Below are 20,595 nucleotides of genomic sequence, written 5' to 3'. Positions count from 1 at the left end.
CAATTATACATTATAGTGTGATTACAAATTATTATATTACAAGGAAGCTATACATGTACCCTTAGCATCTAGGACAGCTGGATATGCTACTCACATGAATTCATTTGCCTTTCCCTTCATTTGTTTTGCATTTGACTGTACACAAGACAAGAATTTTTACAAAGTAAAAACCAACAGTAGAAAATGAGTAAACAAACAAAAAATTAGCTTCTGTACTTTAGGTGCAAATGTTGACCATTTTCATTGATTCCTGCATACTAAAATTTTCTTTCTCTTTTCTCCTCCCCTCCCCTCTTTTCTCAAACACTTGGCAGATATTGGTAAACTTCAAGGAAAAGCCCAAGTGTCATACTATTATATTTAAATATATTTCAGGATTCAACTCCTGTAACACACAAATACTACTTTCATACCATGATATTTGCATTTGCAGTACCCTTAAATGCCAAAGCTTCATTAAACATGATTCTGCAAATGTTGCTCAGCTTTTCCCAAAGCCAAGAACAAAGCTAGGCATATACTTAAAACTAACAAAACTAATGAGGTTATACATAGAAGAGTTAACCTTCTTTGATGTAAAAGAGCATAAAAGGATTCAAAATGCTATCTGAATATTAACAAATTTATTAGTAGTCTCTGGAAACAACTCAGATTTCTTGCAAAGATCAGGATTATTCTCAGGAACAAAGGTTTAAGTGAAAAAAAATCTGCAATATTGCAGATGTGATTGGGAAATGCTGAACATGAGGTGTCTGACTTGGTCGTGCCATTTGCTGTCTCCATCTAATCACATTTCAGAAGGTCAAGGTCCCTTTCAGAGCATCTGAAATTGAAAGTATTTGTGGCCACACTTGGCCATGAAATTCAGTGCTCAATACACTTTCAAAGGGATTGTGGCTCTCCTTAATTTGAGCTCAACCTCCTCTCAGTGAGAATTCTGGTTTGAGAAAGGAAGACTTTCTTCCTTCTTTGGACTATCCAAATGTAACCTCTACAGTCAGGATCTGAACACAAGGCATCACTAGCCACTATCATTTCTTGAATTCACAAAATGTAGTTTTAAGTTAAGTGACAAATAACTTTGCTCTCAACCCAATCCATGTCAATAATCTGACAATTAGAAGAGCCTCCAGGGAAACACAAGAATGTGTTTGGAAACCAAATGTTTAGAAGACACTAGAGGCTAGGGATCTTTCTTCATGTATGAATGCTGAAATTACGACACACTTAAATCACAGCTGGTATTACTTCTTCCACCTGTGCTTTGTATTAGAGTGGAAAGCTCTTTCCACCAGCAAATAAAATATGCTCTCAGTCTTCATCTGTTGCTGCTGCTGGCTGACAGAGAATATCCTGCAGCCACACTCCTGAACACTCTCACCACTGACAACAGGGGCACATCCAAACTTCCATTTGGAAATTATCTATTGATGGTGTTGAACCTCGAACTATATCCAGAAGTTGCTGAAGACATGAAATGGGTGCATTGGCTAAAATTGTGCCATTAGCACAGTTAATTATCATTGGCTAAAATTGTGCCAGGTCCATCCTAAGACATCAAAAGCATAGACTAGTAGCAGAATCACCTAGAAATGTTCCCTAATATAATATATTTTACTTACACAGCAAAGCCTTCAAGGGTAATTTGGAAATGAGAGATTTCAATATTTCTTCATTATCTGTAGAGAGGGTGCAGGAAAACAAGGCCTAGTGAGGTACCTATTATAAAGAAATATGGATCCAGGATTGGCTGACTACTTTGGGACAAGGGGCAGCAGAACAGAACATTACAGTGCACATGGGGCTTCTTAAGATGAAATACCAAAGAAATGTTGCTGGTCCAGACTGAAGATTTTTTACTTCTGTTTAAACTTAAGAGTGGCCCAACTCCCAACAGGCTCAAGCACACCACACACTTGGATTCAGTTCATGACTGTGTTTTGTCAGATTCAGAAACTACCTTCTACCAGTGATTGGATTTGGCAGATGTTTTCTGAAACTCTGTCACATGCCCAACATTTCAATCCTGCTGGCCAGTGCTGTTTTCCCTCCAGGATAGGTTTTGCAGCCTATGCAGAGCTTTGTGCCAAAGCAGCCAGCCTGCAGTCCTGTGACTGCAGCAGATACACACCTCAGGGGAGCCACAGGTAAGACATTTTCCTCCCTAGTCTTATCCATTTATTTTACTAGACAAATGGATTAACTAACTCTGAAATACTAAAGGTCTCCCTGGGTAGCAAATTGCCCTTAACTTCACCGGTTTCTATGAGAACTGACATTGCTCAGTAACTTCCCAGTTTTGCTCAGCACCTTGCAGTACTATGTCCTAAAGGACTATCATTGATGTGAATTGAATACAAACAAAGCAAGACCCATGACATTATGAAAATTCTATTTCAGATATATCTTCTAAACGTGTGACAGAGAAAATGCAATCCATTACAAAATAAGAGAAAAAATTAGACACCTTGTCTTGACATTCACTTCTGTCAGAAAGATCACACATGGGAAGAATAAATCTGTAGCTCATACTGACTAAGTTATGAGCATTATGTTAATTATAGAGAGATGACCTTCCTCAGAGCTGCACTGTCAGGTCTTGAACACGTCCAGGGATGGGGGGTCCACAAACTCTTTGGGCAAATTATTCCAGTGCCTCACCACCCTCATATTACAGATTTTCTCCCTAATATATAATCAAAATCTAACCCCCTATAGCTTAGGGGCTTTCTCCCTTGTCCTAGTACTACAAGCCCTTTCCATCTTGCAAAAGGTCCCTCTCTAGCCTTCCTGCAAGCTCCCTTTAGGTACCACAATGCTGCATTGAAAGATTCTCCCAGAAATTTCCCTCCGCTTTTGACTTACAAAGTGATCTACATAGCAAGATCTTGCATAACTATGTTTTTATTCCCTTCACAAGGTAAAACAAGACAGTTATTAGTGTAGTCTGAAGATTTATAAATAATATCATGATAGCTTGAGAAAGTTCCCCATTTATTAAATAGCAATAATAATTTTCAGGCTAATATCTGAGGCCAAAAGCCTCATAGTACATTAGAGAAGGACAGGATTAGTATTGGTAAATTATCAAGAAGCAACCTCAACGTATTAATAGGATAAAATTTTAATTAAATAATCAATTTCAAAGACATTAAAAAGATTGACAAAAATGAGCCACCAGATTAAAAAGGAAAAGCTTAACACTTAGTTTAAAATCTAAACCTATTTTTGGGCTTATTTTCTGTTGTTCTTGTCCTATTTTTTCATGTTTTCTGTATGTATTTTCCTTTGCCTTTTTCCTCTGTATTCCATTCTCATTTCTCTACTCCTCAGCTTGGGCCCTTTCTGGCCCAAGAAAATGCAACACATTTGGAATTACTTATTCATAGAATGTACTTTGTTCTAAACCTTCTCCTAAAGCGGTCTGCTTTCACCAGTAATCAGGCAAAGCATCAGGGCAACAAGGTTTTCTATTTTCTTCATATCACCATTTTTAGATACGTAAAATGAAAATTACATGAATATTCCTTCATAATTTATCAGTGGAGCTGGGACATAAAGGCTAGAAGATTTCCAAATGAGACAAAATATGGCCAGAAGGATTCACAGGATTCACAAAGCATTGGCCACCTGTAGACCTCACAGTGCTGTAAAAAGAGCAATCAGTACTATTAGTCTCAAACGCCAGGACAAAGCTGGAAGAACAAAGTGGGAACATGGCTTTTCGAAAGCCATGCTGAAGATTGGTGATAGGGTGAGGAACAGGGAACTTGAGTAAATCATCAGGCAAATTCCTCATGCCCAAATCAAATAGCCTCTCCTGGCAAAATTGCTACTTGCTTGGTAGAAAGACTTTATGAAGGCCTACATGAGTTTTGTCTTCCCAAAGCATGTAAAATAAAATAATTGAAGAATGTGGCACCAAACACAAATGCATGTGTTGTGTACTATTTATTACTATGTACTTCTCTCTTTCTCAAATATTTTGAGTATTCTAGATGAAAGGAGATGAAAGATCAGGAAATACCTTAACATGGGGAACACAGGTTACAGCCAAGTAATGAGAAATTTCAGTATCTCATAGGTATGAGATACAAAGTACTGAGTACATGCGTTACACAAAGGCGGCACTACAGTGAAACATCACCCTTTCCCCAAACCTCTCTCAGCTCTCCCTCCCAATCCAAACATTGCTTCAGGAAAAGCTGGTAGAGGTGTGCAATAGTATCTATACAACCTTGTTTTGACTGTCCTGGACAATTTGATTTAATACAGTTTATTTCTGTAATAGGATATAATTGTGTTTTGAATGCTTATTTGCCTTTTTGCTGATTTTGCATTTTTAATGACACATTATATAGTTCTGCTAAACTAAATTTATTCCCTTCTCTGCATTTTATTACATGAAAAATACTAAGAGAGCTCCTTAAACATTTTACTGCTTTGTGAAATTATATTAACTAATGTGCCCAAATAATTTTAACGGTCCAAGTGTTGTCTCAACCCTTACATAGCTCCTTTAATTTATGTCATGAGTACTCTTGCTCACTTGGATAAAAAGTTATCAAATAGCCATGCTTTTAAAATTATTGTTATATAAATTTTTAGGAAAAAGGGAATATAAATCATTTAGCCAAAAATTTCTAAATTATGAGACAAAAATAAAATAAATTAATGGAGTATTAGCAAAACATTACATAAAATGCTCTAGGTATGGCATAATTTTGTAATTAATACTGCTGGCATTCCACTCAACAAGGGCAATTTAATGCAATATATCTATGTTAAGTCCTAAATAGATTGCTGAGATTTGTACAGATTATAGTTTGAGACGTTAATTGATTGCTAGAAGAAATGAATTAACAAATAAAAATATTACTGCAGTCACCCTAGGAATAGTGTTGGAGCGTTTGTTGTTGATCACATCTGCCTTTCAGTTTGCATTGTTTTCTAGTCCTGTTCTGTACCTTCCTGGCCTAAGTCAGTTATGCAGCCATTGGTGCTGCTGGCCCCATTTTCCCTGAGGGCACTTGCAGAAACTGTTTTGGAAGTGGATACAGGAGCACCTAGCTGCCTTTTTGGAGAGGTCTCAGGCCTTTCTCCTCTTGCACCCTTGGTCCAGTAAAGAACTGGCATGTCCTGGGAGCTCTGGAGTTGCTGAATTTATGTGGGTTGCCTGGTGCTGTTGAAGTCTGGCTGTTTCCCTGCACACCACTCACCCTGGGCACATGCAATAGCTCAGCCCTGCACACACGCATTGCATTTGGTGCTTCCAGGGTTCACAACCGTTTCCTTGCTCCTCTGCTGAACAGCAATTAGCCTGATGCTTTCAATAGGTGACCAAGTTATTGCTTATATAAAATTCCACTGCCATTTACACAGTGATTTAGAGTTATAAAGCCACAGCTGCTCTGCACAAGTGCAGCAGACTTATCATATGGAACAAGATAACCTGCAGTATGCAGTTCTCTCCTCTCTGAGACTGGGAAGTTAAAAAATGAGCCACAGCTCCAGACCAAGTTCCACCTGGACTCAGTAACGAAACCTGCAGAGCTTGTAAACCCTTCAAAATTACTTGAACCCATTCAAAACAAAAGAGAACTGAAGCACTTGGCTATCATGAGGAGGTGAATAAAGGGCTCTAAGGGATGCAAATTAAATGTGTCTCTACATCTACATAAAAGGTCTATGGGAATAAGTATCTATGTGTGCATAAAGCTACTCTATAGTTACATATTAAAAACTCATTAATTTGAGAGCTCTGTGAGGACATCAACTCTGGTTACCCCACATACAATGATATGTCTGCTTATAGTATGAAAGAGAGCTATATGCTAAGAATGTCTAAAAACACAGTACCCAACAACCAACCTGTGCTAGAAAAGAAGAAACATACTTGAAACTGCAAGAAAGGCTCCCCATTTCATACAAACTGCTCCTATTCTTGAGCAATAGTTCTGACAGTAATGAGCAATCCACAGTGACTCATCCATTTAGCAATTTGAGCAGACAAAGCATAAAAGGAAATGGAAGTCACATAAAATCATGTTATTTCCAAAGTCACTCAACCGCATACTTCTAAGGAGGTTTTCCCAGTTTTTATCATGCTTTTTCTTTACTCTCCACACTGCTAACTCTGTATTCCTGAGTGTGTGCACTCAATAACCTGCCCAACCATTGTTATTTTCATGAAGGTAACACCTATATAGATAGTAGCAGTACTTCTTGCTATATTTGCTGTCCTTTCACCTTTCTGACAGTTAATGTCTCAACCTTATTCTACTCCTTTTAATCTGCTTTTTTAGATCCTCACCACCCATACTCTGAGAGACTTTCTGAATTTCACTGTGCAATTTCTTGTCTGTAATATATTTAACTCATTTGCTATCTTATGATCAAGTCTTGCTCACGCATTAAATGCCATCTGAGCATATGGGAAGGACTCATGCTCAGAACTTCTCTCTTACTGGTAGGTTAATACCTCTTCAGAAATTTAAATCTGGCAAACCATACTTTGGTTTTAAGATAATTGCAAGTTCAGGGTCATTTTTCAACTTGCACTTCAACAAAGTGGATTTGTCAGTCAGCGAAGTGTTAAGAGTAGAACCTTTTACTTTGCATATTGGACCCATAGGATTTGGTTTTGTGGCTAAACACCTAAATGCCATGTTGCAGTCCAGTGCTGACCTCCACACCTGTACACAACTCTCAGTTTACATTGCTGAATGTCCCTTTTTCACCAAATAAAATTAAAGCTATTATTTTTTCTCAGAAAATCTTCTCTTTCACTCTAGCTGTCCTTTCCTTTTGCTTCTCGCTGAATCCATCAGCTACTAGAAAACTTAGAAAATCTTAAGTGATGTAAACAGGAGGCAGCAAGTGTGGGAGTTGGCACAGGACAGTGAGATAGGAATGCCAACTGCAGGAAGAATAGATGTCATAAACCCTGTGAATTATAGGAGAACGGAATGAACCAGAAAAGTAAGAAAAAGGCAAGTTCTTCAGTCACCTCAAATAGTTGCACTTCTAGAGGAAGGGATTCTGGGACAACCTTTTCTTCAGATAATCAGCGCATGCAATTCGCAGCATTCCCTGAGGACCTCAAGGTCCCTCATTTCTTTCTCATCTAAGGGAACTGCAATATTTACATGTCAACCTCTCAACAGCTCAGATGGTATAATTGTAGTATCTGATGATAAAATAATTCTTCTGATATTATCTTTTTTTCTCCTGCTTTAGGAAAAAAAAAAGTATTGGTTAGAATACCAATTCTTATGCAGCTGAATCTAAAGCTAAACTTTAACTGCTCCACATAAAAACTAAAAACATCAGGCACCTCCAAAAGAAAGCTTCTGAGACCTCCAGAAGAAAGCTTCTGAAGACAGCTTGTTTTAGCAGCATCTAGATAAGAATGTGACAGTGACAGGGTACCCACCGTGCTTTGCACACAAATTATTGTAAGCAACTGTCTTTGCCTGAAAAAAATACTTTTGACAACTGAATAAATCAGACAGCCAGATCATACAGATATGGCATATTACTTCTGTTTTACACACTGGGGACTAAGGCAATTGCCTGAGGCCAGCAAGTTGTTGTAACACAGCTGGGAACTAAATCTTGTATCTTGAGTCTCATGCAAATAATAATAATAATAAAAAATGTTCCTGTAAAGATGGAGTGAGAGGGGGAAGGCCTTATGGAAAACATTTATGAATAGCATAACATTTCTACAATGTCATGATTTGGGGCTAATAATAAATAAAATCATCCAACATTTCAGAACTACACTCAAACTTTTCCACATATCTTACACTAACATATCTCTGGTAGCATTACATTCACATTACATATTGACATTATTGACACTGTATGTTCAATTTATGTTTCATTTAAAATGCTTTTTAGCTATTGCTGTCATGCTCTTATGTACACAGCATGTTAAATAGTCTTATTACCCATATTCTGGCTTCTCTATTTTTTTAACAGATTTTGGTAAATCTCTTTAAGGCCTAAACAAAAGCTCAAAAATCACAAATAAGCCCTAATATTCCAATGTTCTGTACATGCTACAGGTTAAAATTTTATGAAATCTCAACTAATGAAAATATTGAGTGCGTAGTGTTGAGCACGTGAATTCTGTATCATATGAAAGTCTTACCTTGTAGCATTGGCAGAAAAATAAAAAGGAACAAAATCGCTGTATTTTGCATTCTCTGCTTGTTCACTTTCTTGTCATTGAAGTCTCCATTGACGGCTGAATACTGGCAGAGGAAAAAAATTTTTATAATCATGCCAAGTATTAAAAATTTTCTAGCTAGGTGAAGAGGCTTTTTATATGTAACAATTAATCTCAGAATTTTGAATTTCTATGTATTTTTTCATCAATAAAGAGTTGGCACAGAACTATACTTAAGATTCCAAATCATGAAATAGAGATCTAAGGGCCTGTGAAAATAGAATCATATCATTTGGCAAAAATGTAGAGGGCAACATGAATATAATCGAAAAGAGCACATTTTTTTCAGCATCATGAATTGTTCATGTGTTTACTGAACAGATTTGGTTGTACAATATTTAGTAGTATATTACTGTGGAGAAAATTTGTCTAAGCACTACATTCTCAGAGAGATAAAAGTATGATTTGATCTGCATAAAATTATCAAAAAATCCTTTGTATCACCCCTATACTCCTATGTATTATATGTATTCACGATGCATCTATGGGATGTGCAATCCCTCTTTTTTCCTGATACAAGAAAAAAAGAAACAATATAGATCCCTATAATGAAAAAAAGTATTTTAACTCAAGAGAACACACTTGCTAAATAATAAGTTGCTAAAATTGACAGCCTAATCATTCGGTTTTGCAGATTAATTCAAAAAGCCTTTGGATGAATAAGAAATATGGTTGAAAACATTACAATTTAAGGATTGGCTACTTCACAAGACATGAACAGTCTCACATTGCTTGTGTAATGCTGTGTTCCAGTGAAGACCTAACATATTTTGACTTCCACTGAAGTAATTTAATCCAGTTTCTCACCTCAGATGTAGCTGGAGATAGTTTAAGCCGTGCTTTATTTTACATCAAAATCTACCAGAAGTGATTACATAGTCACTTACCTAGCTTTATCATATGTGGTAACTAGCAGTGAGCAGTCCAAAAAGTTTTGACATGATTGTTATAAATATATATTATAATATTGACTTTTCACAAATATTAAGATGAATGCCATATGCGTAAAGATATTGCTGTAAAGATATAGTTTTTATTTCTGCTGTTAAAAAAACATAGGCATAACAATAAAATAGCTGATATAGTTATGCTTAACTGTCTGCTTAGTTGGGGTAACATCCAGTGAACATATAATGAAGACCCTGCTACTGAGATGCCAACTATCAGCACCTGCTGTCTGAAAGAAGTATAGACCAAAACCCAAACTAGAAGTGATAAAAAGAACTGACTAAAACCATAGCCAAGAAACATGCATGCTCTAAAAAGGTGGACTCAAGGAAGGGCCATGCTAAATATTTCCTGGAATACGTAAACTAATTTGTAGGAAAGTTTAAATATGCAAAATAGTTTATGAATATGCAATAGGCTGATGGAATAGAAAAAGTATTTAAAAGGTGTCTCCAAAATAGCAGGTGTGCTCTTAGCTAAATGCCAAGCATCTGGCCATTAAAAACTTTCTTTATTGTCTTTGGCTCCTGTTGTTCTTTATTAAACTTTTAAATATTACCAAGAAAATAAACCTTGTTTTTCACATAATGATTAAAGAATTTACTTATTCTTTTCATGAATTAGGATTAATCACAGACCAATTTGCAGAATTGCATGAACTCTGAAAAAAAGACTTTATGGAACTTAATTTTATCATGAAATAAAATTGCAGGTGGATTTCAACATATAAACATTAATGGGTATATAAGGAAAAAGAGTCATTAATTTGTACAGAGCTCCGCACTGCTAAACTGAAATTTGTGGGGTTATAAAGCAAATTATGTATTTATCAAATTAGTGTCTTCTGTGCTGTATCCTATGGAAACTCTTTCATTAATGTTCTGGTTCTCTCCTTCTCTACATCTATTCAAAGGCCCCGAATGCCACAGTGTCTCTCTGCTAAACTCCAAAACTTGCTGTAATCAGACTGATCATCTGTAGCACCAGTCTGAAGAAGCTACACAGAGGTAGTCTGAAGTTTTCTGTAGTATGTGGGGTCTATCTCCAGACCCTCTGGGGTCTAGTTTTCATGATACATAAGCAGCAACACCATAATCCCTGCGTATCTCCAAGAATAAATGGCATTAGTTCAGCACAGCATGAGTGGTTACTCCAATGATAGGTCCAAAGTATAAAGCTAGCAAATTCAACCTTACAGAAAGAAGAAAACCAAAATATTAATTAGTTGCTACTAAATCAGTTTCCTGCTTTCCAATATGAATATTCCTCTTAAATTCAGAAAAAAATGAAGACATTTTTGATTTTCACACATAAGTCAAAATGTCTTGTAAAATATCTAAAGTATTACATGAAATAGAACTCATTTATTTCCAAAAATACTTTCTCTTGCTTTCTGATAATCAGTTGTTTCTAGATTTTGAAGCAAAAGTTGCACCTGGACCACTGTGCTTACGAAGTCTGATCAAAGCTATTGTGACTTTGTATCTATTATACTTTCAATTTCTACAATTCCTGTAGCAGCACATTTTATAATTTTATTATATCGAGTGAAACAAAACCCAACTTCCTATTCTATGTTTTAATACATTATCTGAAAATTTAATTAGAGGACCTTTCTTTAGTATAAAGTACAGAAAATTCTTACTGTTCTCTATTAACTTTCTTTATGCCCTTCAATGATCCACTGGCACATTCTGAGGAGCAACTTTTCTTGAAGCTGAGCATTTTTAATGTACATTTTCGTTGGTTCAAATCTCTCTTACTCTGATTTCTGTAATCTTTCCATTAATCTTTTTTAAAAAAGGAGATAGAAAACTAGTATTCCAGACACAAGCATGATGCACATTTATACAATGGCATAGTGATATTTTCAATTGTTATTCCTAATAATATAGTTTACTGTCTTTGAGCTTAATTTTTTTTATAGTACTAGCCAAATGGACAGCCAAATCTATTTTAAGCAGTAGATCATTATAACGTAGTACAGCTTTGTGCATGAATATAGTATGTACTGATACTACACATGCACATGATATTATGTTTTTCCAGCTCTTGTATCACCCCATTTGTTACTATTACACAAATAAGGTTTTAAATTTGACTGTGTTTAGAAATTTTTCAGCATTAGGACATATTTTAAATGACTTTCTGAACAGCACAAATGACAAAACAGATTTCTTTGGGACTTAACAAGTACCTGCCTCTTACAAAAAATTAATATTTCTATTATATGTTTCTTAACTTTTAATGGCAAGTAATGTATTGAAAATTCTTCCCTTTACTTACATAAAAATTTAGTATCTTTTAAAGGCCAAGTACTTAGCTAGAAGCTTTACTGTCCTTAATCACATTTCTAATTACAATTTCAAAAATGTAATGGATTTTTGGTGCATGACTTTGCTTTGGAAAACTACATTGATACTGCCCAATACATCTATCTTAAACATCTATTCTTACTATCTTTTTAAACCAAGGATGGATTTCAGACTTGTTTACAGTTCCAAGCATCCCTCCCAGAAGTCTTTTTAAAACTGACACCACATTCGTCCCCTTTCCTTCATGTGCCTACTGTTAACTTAAATAACAAAGTATACACAATTTTAAGAATTTCATACTTGAGTCCTTTGGAAACCCCTGAATGAGTACTATCGAGATGAGGTGATTTATTGCTATTTGTTTTATTGATCCATTTACAAGATCACTTGTATGACATTTTAACTTAGGATATTTCTTGACTAATTGCCAATGGATATTTGTTCCAGCACGAAAATCTCATGTAATAAACAAAGATACAAAACATTTTAAAGTTCTCTACTACAGCTCTATCAGAGATCCAAAGGATCTTTGAACGATCCTTTTTGCTGCTCTGCTATCTGCCAGCACTTTTAGCACACTACCAGCTTTCAGTCGGCTTTTGACCTGTATTAGAAACATGCATTAAAGAAGACTCTAGTATGTAGTTAAAAATTGTTGTTTGGGTATTTTTTCCTTAATATTGTACTACTATGTCTTGCCTGCCATGGTTTGCTGTACTTACTTCTGGGAGATAGATGGGGGAAGCTTTATCATTATCGTCGTCATCATCATCATCATCATTTTAGGTCTAGAAAGTTGTTCCTTCAAGTTTTTTCTGGTTTGATCCTTTGGACAGAATCTGCATTTTAAAGTATCTTTTATTTCTAAGACTTTTCTTTATTCGGTTGTTTAACTACATGAGCTTCTTCCAGGCCTCTTAAAAATCTTTTGATTGATATTATAATCTGAATATGGTTACACTGCCTGCATAAAACATCCAGACATTTTATAATTTTGACATCTCTTAACTACCTTCCTCCCTTCTATACAGCTTATCTTTTTCAATGTCATGTTACTGCAATAGTTTTAAAATTTTGCTTTGTACTTGTTCTCCAATGTTTTAATTAAAAAAAAACAAAAACAAAACAAAAAAAAAACCCAAAAAAACCACAAAAAAAACCCCACCCCAACACCACACAAATACACACAAAAACAACAAAAACCCCCACACCCTAAATACATCCAAAAAAAAATCCAAGTGAATCAGTAGAAGTTGGACAGCCAAAGGTTGGACCAAAATAGCAAAGCATATGCATATACTTCTGGTGTGCTAAGAGTACAATTAATACGATTTATCATTTGTGTTCTCAGAATACATTTTATATTTGGAAAGTAGGTTCTTCACTCACCTGGAATAAAATTTGAGAACTCAACAAGAATCATATATATGAGACAAAATAAGGACTGCAGAGCTTTTCACAAAGTAAATGGCTGGCTACTTCTTTCTCCCCTGAAAAATCTTAGTATTATTTCTCCTTGATTAACATTGCTTCCTGAGATTAATGGCTTCTTTAGAAGCCCCCTTTAGTTTCCCCTTTAAAAATAAGTATTTACTGTTATTCAATTATTTTGAATAGTGGCAATGATATTATGAAATATTGCATAATTGAAACACATATAGCATAATTAAAATCATACTTCTCAAACTTTAACTGGCTATGTAATCTTAATGAACAATCAATCTTAGCTCTATGATAAAAGTACCACAGTACCACCACAGTTTCTACCACAGTAGATTAGAATTTTTCAAGAAACTTCCATTAAAATCACAACAAGCGAACATCCTAATTTTCTCTAGTATTCTAAAAATCAACTAAAGTTATGGCTGGTTTTTTGTTTGTTGAATCACACTGTAGTTTGAGAAATTAGTCTTGAGAGATCATGCTGTGTGTACCATAGCAATGACTTCAAGTTACAAAACCAACTCTGAAGACAGGGTCCTGCTATCAGATACACAGTGCTCATTTCCATGGACTAAAAAAAAAAAAAAAAAAAAAAAAAACCAAACCAAAAAAACCAACACATCCCCCCTCAAAAACCAAAAAAACCACCTGTTATTGTGTTGGTTCTATGCTGAGCTAGCAATACACCTCTTCAAGGTTTTAAAAACACCTATTCTAGCTAAATAAAAAATGTCTTAAATACTCTAGGCAGAGACCAAATTTAAAAACAAAATTGTTTTATAAAATGGTATGTCAATTCTGAATCAGCAATAGCAGGGCTCAACTTATCTAATAAAACATTAATTTTTCTCCAACATGGATTTTAGTTAGCTAGTGTATACTACTGCTGTATTGCAATCTATGTTGAACAGTTTCATTTAACCATTTCTAAAGTTCTCTATTTTAGAAAAGTTCAGTAGATCTTTACCCATATTTTTTAGACCACTGAAAATGAACTTGGATACTCCTGATTATTTCTGACTATCTACATTACTTAACTGCTAGGATCAAGTGAGCCAATCTGGATGACTCCATGAACACTGACAAAGTCTGGGAACTGACTAAAACTGCTCAAGATTTTTTCTATCCATACAAGGGCAGAAGCATTTTTCACAAAGATATGAGGAAAATATTGCATGTGCATGTATTTGCATACACATATTCTAAGAGCTAAATTCATAAAAAAAAAAAAAAATCCTCATTTTCGAATGTGCTAAGCCAGCTTTGAATAGTAGCAATAATGGAATACACAAAATAGAATTCTCATCTCTCCATAAGATCATCATACTGCATGATAACTGTATGTACAGAAGTACGCAACATTGTATGTGTGAATCAGCTTTAATTTCTTTCATACCAGTGCAGTTAGTTTGTTGAAATGACAAAATACATTTTTCAAGTACCAAGGAGGTAATTTCACACTGCCATGAAAAAATGAAATGGCAACATTTGCCTTCCAAACTTTTTATACCTTAAGAGCACAGTATACTATCAGAATACAACAAATACTTCATTCACCCTTCTGTAGTAATCTGCTGTAAACCATTCTCCTGCAAGGCTAATTATTTGTTTGCCCCTCCCTCCTAAACTTCAGTATGAACTGCAAACTTCAGTTTTACTTTGTAACATAAACTGGTACCTCAGGACTCAAAAGACAATTGCAACACCATGCACTAGTAAACTCACCAGCCTAATTAGATGCAATAAAATTAGGCCTAAAAACTTCAGGAGTATTGTCTATTAAAAAAAAGAGTGATAACTGTCATTTTCAGTCAAATAAATTCTACACACACATAGTAATAGAAAAATAAAAATTCACTTTTCTATTATGAAAAGACCCAACTATGATACATTCCTTTAAAAAAAATCACATTTTTTGGCATATATTTATTATTCATGAAAACATTAATAAGCAAAAAGGTCTTCAGTAAATATCATAGGGAATTAAAACCACTGCTCACTTAAAAGTAGCAGAATCCAGTTTGTAAATGATAATTTACTTCAAAAATAAGGATATTCGGTATACGCACATATCTAAATAGACACACACAATTTTTATTTTTATGTAGGAAAATTCATCTCTGTCACAACCATGTAGGGTATTAAAAGAAAGGTATTTTTTATTTGTGTACAATGCATATCAAAGACACACTATCCATTCACAACAAATTCACCTATACAATATCAAATTCACATCAGGCTTTTCTGCCGTGCCACTAATCTTGTAGATTATCTTTACTGAATATTCCAACAATGAAATCTCAAAAATACAATCACTTTAGAAATTTTTAGAACATTTAACATGCTGGTCAAAAGTAAAAGACCAAAAGAAAGAAAACATTGACACAGTCATAACAAAGTAGAAAGATGAAGATAAGAACTTGTAGGACTGGGAGAGAGATTTACATCTTATATGCAGTGGCAAAAAATTTGTTTATAAATTCTTTATTTCCTCTTTTTATGTTCATGAGATTTGGGAAAAAAAAAAAAAAAAAAAAAAAAAGACCCTATATCCCAGTAAGTCCTTATCCATGTGCCCAGAGATACATTTACTGGCAACACAGAGCTGAAAACACTCCTGAGAAATGTTTTCAATTGAATCTAAGAACCATGTGTGAATGTGTTAATTCAAACTATGCAGAGCATACACATACCAAGTTTCTTAACAAAAATGTTTTCACTGAAGAACCTTCTGCTTCAACAACCTCTTAAGAGACAAATCATTGGCAACTCAAAAGAAATGCACTAGACAAATATGATGAACATCAGTGTAAAAACTATATTCACAATAATCTACAGCTTGTCACTAAAATAGTAATGGCATCAGCACGTGTTTGCCCACAAAATTCAGTACAGGATTATAGATCTGACAAACATGCACTACTATAAAAGATTTAATACACATTCTCATTTCAGAGTTGATACACTAAGCTTCAGTTCTGAGACAGTTCACAGAACTAAAACAATTTACTTGATCATAACTCACAGAAGCAGAAATCAACCTATGGATTTTCTTTTAAAAATATGTTCTCTTTTTACCACAAGGACTTGCTGCTTGTCTAGAAACCATTTACCCCCTGGCGATACTCAGTCAGTAGGATGTGATTGATTACTTCAGGTATTTTTGTATTTGCAGAGGCACAACATGGCACAATCACTTCTAAAACTTTCCATATCACTCTAAATACTATGAAATATTGTAACATGATGGGTCAAATGCATTTTATCAGTGTAAAAATATTAAAAACAGTCATTACAGTATTTTGTTCCAGTTGGCCAAGAAGTAAAAATGGTGGAACACCAAAGTGAAATAGGATCTGGATGTTCCTTAAATCTATTTCAAATCTCAAAATCTTTTCAAACATTTTTCCCTGCCTCTCCATTTTGATTGCACACTGGAGCCCCCTTTTTTCCCTACTGTAATGTTAAAGCTTGTAATCATCTTCTTAAATACATTCACTTTTCTCCTCCTTTGCCCCAGTAACTGTGCCCTTGTAACCACTTCATTCCTTTGCATGTGTACAAATCCTTTTCCACAGACATATTTTTACTCAAATTTCAAGTAAGTATTATGACTGCAGCAAAGGTTCATAAGCAAAACTACCCAGTCCCTATAACAAGAAACAGCATATTGATTTAAATACAGAGAGTATTGGTCAGGCAGGTGGGATAGTTCTAGCAGCTGCTATTCCATCAGCTTTCCATGGGATCATCAAATTAAACTCTCAACTCTGAAATATTATGTGAGGTTGTGTGTTTATGCTTTAAAACACATCGAGCACATAAAAATACAGTAAGCATTCAGGGGTGATGAATTTCTAGGCACTTAATTTTCATTCTTTTCTAGAGAAATTCTGTAAATTCTTCTGAAGGTCCCACTAGACATCAGTGTGCCATAGCCCAAACCACTTCATGGCAAGGGTTAAATGTTAACTTTACAGCAATTCCAAAAGTCTTTCAGAGCAATGAAGATCCATTACATTGTTACCATAAATTGCATTTTAAACAAGACAGATACCTCAGTTGTATAATAGCATACAATAGATTTCAAATGTTTCTATACACAGCAACAGTCACAGAGAAAATAAACGGCCATTAGGAAAAAGTAAGGGCTGAAAGGTGAGTGCAAAGTTGTCAAGACCAGTAAAGTGCTCAGGTAACTACAGTGAGAAAAGACCAGTGGATGACAAAAGTTTAAGCAAAGAGACTTGTCATTCCAAAATGTTTGATTTCAGAAGGTTTTTTAATAACATATGCAAAACATTTAATTGTTCCCTCACATTTTAAATAAATATATGGACTCTGGGTTGTAAAAGCATAAACATACAAGAAATTATAAAAATGAATTATGTATAACTATTCAAGGGAGTTATAGTAAAACAAATCATATCAGATTTCTTACAAAAGGGAGTAGTTAGCTTGGAAGTGGTCAAAATCTAACAAGTGCTTTTTACATCTCAGACACTATTTTTTGACTGTGGTCATACCTATGACTATGTCAGTTTACCACCTGAGTACAGCAAAACAAAATAAACATTAGTAAACACTTCTTTTAGAGGCATTTCAGACCTCACATAAATGCAATAGGAAAATGCAAAAAAATATGAAGAGAGATTAATAAGACTCCAGTTAGTCTAGAGGCACACTTCAACATGCCAGGTTATATATCTGCCATCCAATTTCTGTATTTTTTCAAGCAGCTGAGGGCATCAGATGACACCTCATCACTGGAACAACCACAAAGAAATGACAAAAAAATGAAACTGTAAATAAGTAAGAGATATATAAACAAACCTTTTTCATACTAGAAAGACTCTAGAAATTTATAGTGGCAACTGGTTTATATTTATTTGGAATGACAAAGTTTTCTGGAAAAATATATACTAGTTTGGTTTCTGTTTTAACAGAAGTCCTCACATTCACCTTACCACTTAAGACAGATTACAGTGAGATCAGAGTAAAGAGTGTAATTTTCAAGGGTTGTGCTGAAATCAATGGAATTCTAGCTTAGCATATGAACTAAAACACAGGATCAGAACCTTATACGTAGATTAAAAAAATAAATAACTAAGAAAGAATCCACTTTGCTAGCATTAAACACTTGCTGCAAATAAACAAAACACTGCAATTTCTACTATTCCAAAGTTTACAACTTTGTTATGAAATACTATGAAAATCCCAAAAAAATGTACTGCTGAGAGCGTATCTGTGTGATTGAACCTTTCAAACCTCATAAAAAAATGCCAGTTAATAATCACATCATTTGACAGGTGAGATTCTTAGAATTGAAAATACTCATTTCCAGCCACACCACAGTCTTATAGGTAGCATTGGTAGGCTGCTTATGTGAATAACAGCAAGATTTTAGTATCTACAGTTCTGAATCCTGGAAAAATGAAATGGACTAGATGAAAAAGAGAAATCTCAGATTTCAAATTAAACAAATGGGTAGTTGCTCTCATTGCTACCAAACTAGCTTGCTTCTAAATCAGAAACAAAAAAAGTATTTCCTACAATGAAGTTATCTAGGATGAGTAAGACCCTTTAGAAATTTTAAACATTTAAAAAAGCACACTCCATCTGTGCATGCAATCAATTAGCAAATAATATGATAAGCAGCAATAGAAGTTTTAATACATTTTTTGCATTTTTAGGGTTTTTTCCCCCTCAAAAATATTTTCCACTCGAATTCAACTTTTTTTTTAAAATTCAAAGTAATAGGAAAAAAATGTTCCTGGTCAGTATCCAGTTATCTGCAAAAGTCTACACCATGTACCAAACAGAAAAACGTAAGTAAACTAGAAATCTTTCAGCAGTTCTTTGGAACTTTCTTTCAAATACTTTTTTTTTAAAAAACAAAACCCAGTGGTTTTACATCACACATAACTCTTCAGTGCTTTTACCGCAAGCTAGTCGTTTGTCAAGAACTCTGTATGCAAAGCATCAAAAAGCATAAATGTAGGTTATTCCACACGCTATAGACATGCAACCTGCAAGAAGCTATGAGGGTTTAGATTAGAGCATCAGTTTGTATAGAAACACAACACAGGAATAAAGGAAGGAAGAAGCTGTGAGTTTTTTGTTATACTTTGGTCATGTAGCGTTATCCCATGCAGATGTTCTGAAAACTCAGCATGCAAGTTACAAAATTAAAATAAAACAAAAGCAACTGAATAACAAACAGCTTTCCCTGAATATTTTTGAACTAAAATATCCAGTAAGGCAAAATTGCCAATATTATAATAATCTTTCTACTTTTTAAAATTAAAATTCAGTAGTAGTGCATATACATTCAAAAGATATAATAAAGACATTTAGTAACAGATTCTTCAGCTCTCCACTTCTTTCTCAATACAGTCAATGCATTAAGAAACAGCTGCAGTTGAGACAGCTCACATAAGCCACTGCTCTTGTTCTTTTCTGTACTTCTCAGACCACTTCTGAGTAAGCTCTAGGTAAACATTTGGTTTATGAGGTTTATAATCAAGGTAAACCACCTGTCCAGTCCGTTTAGGGACAGCTTTTTCAATCTGAGTTCCCTCATGCCATTCATTAAAAGACGTAATGGAAATTATTTCTGGTCTCACCAGAAGGGCTGCACTGAAGGCAGTCTCATAGTACTTCCCATTGACACGGTTCCGGGTGTTGTGGTTGTTCCATGGTCGGATGCTGGTGTCAATATAACCTGGCCCCACACTTGGAATAAACATTAAGTTGTTACTATCACAAAAGGCTTTTAAACTTGCCCAATTATGATGAGATGAGCCGTAGGAGAAGCCATTGGTGGCAAAGTATGTGTACATTCCATCAAAACCACTTCTGTGAATGTCATGCTTATGTCTTTCTTCTACAAGAAGTGCAATGAATAATGCATCATAAGGAGTATTTCGAATACTCTGGGATCCAGAGACAGTTAACAGATTTGCCCATATTTCAGGAATTGTTACATAAGAGTCATAAACATAAAACATCGGAAGAAGTCTGCCTGTGCTGGTCTTATGCCTGTAAAAGGCTGGATGGCTTCCGTATCTATAAAGCAAACAAGTATCATTAAGACAAAATTTGCCATTTGGAAAGTACTGTTGAACAATCTGAGCTGAAGATTTTTCCCAAAAATTAATTTAAAAAGACAGGACATGGACTTTTAAACACAGCACATCATATCAACTTTCAGTCCAGTGTTTGCTGAAGTATCAAAAAATTACTCTTCAAAGAACCTTTAAACTACTACAAATTAACAACTGTTCTGGGTTTGGCAGGGACAGAGTTCATGCTCTTAGTAGCTAGTCCAGTGCTGTGATTTTTTTTATTTAACATGAAAATAAAATTGATAACACACTGATCTTTTTTTCTGCTGCTAAGTAGTGCTTACCCTACGTCAAGGACTTCTCAGTGTCTCCTGCTTTGCCAGTGAGGAGCTGCACAAAAAGGTGGGAGGAAGCAAGGCCAGGACAGCTGACCTGAGCTGGCCAGAGACATGCCACACCACAGAATGTCATGCCTATATACAAACTGAGGTAGCTGCCTGGAAGTGGACTGAACATTGCCCAGGGCTGCACTGGCTGCTGCTTTGTAGGTGGTGAGCAATTCCTCTTGGGTTCTGGTACTGCCTCT

At 35.0% G+C, this 20,595-nt stretch overlaps 1 protein-coding gene across 3 annotated transcripts in view; it reads right to left on the bottom strand.

Annotated features, from left to right (window-relative positions):
- MANEA (mannosidase endo-alpha) overlaps positions 1 to 20,595 on the bottom strand; it is a 272,880-nt gene that overhangs the window by 245,675 nt on the left and 6,610 nt on the right. Inside the window, exon 4 of one of the 3 annotated variants that reach the window (XR_010743187.1) lies at positions 16,186 to 20,010. Coding sequence is in view for 1 of the 3 variants with exons in the window: in XM_066315152.1 (XP_066171249.1) it covers positions 19,374 to 20,010 (637 nt within the window). In the remaining 2 variants the exon portion in view is untranslated. Of the gene's footprint in view, positions 1 to 15,076; positions 20,011 to 20,595 lie in introns of those variants that run through there. The other 2 variants (XR_010743188.1, XM_066315152.1) reach the window with 2 other exon arrangements.

Source organism: Sylvia atricapilla, chromosome 3 (genome assembly GCF_009819655.1).
Source record: "Sylvia atricapilla isolate bSylAtr1 chromosome 3, bSylAtr1.pri, whole genome shotgun sequence".
Taxonomy (NCBI): domain Eukaryota; kingdom Metazoa; phylum Chordata; class Aves; order Passeriformes; family Sylviidae; genus Sylvia; species Sylvia atricapilla.
This window is presented reverse-complemented; position numbering and strand designations above follow the sequence as displayed.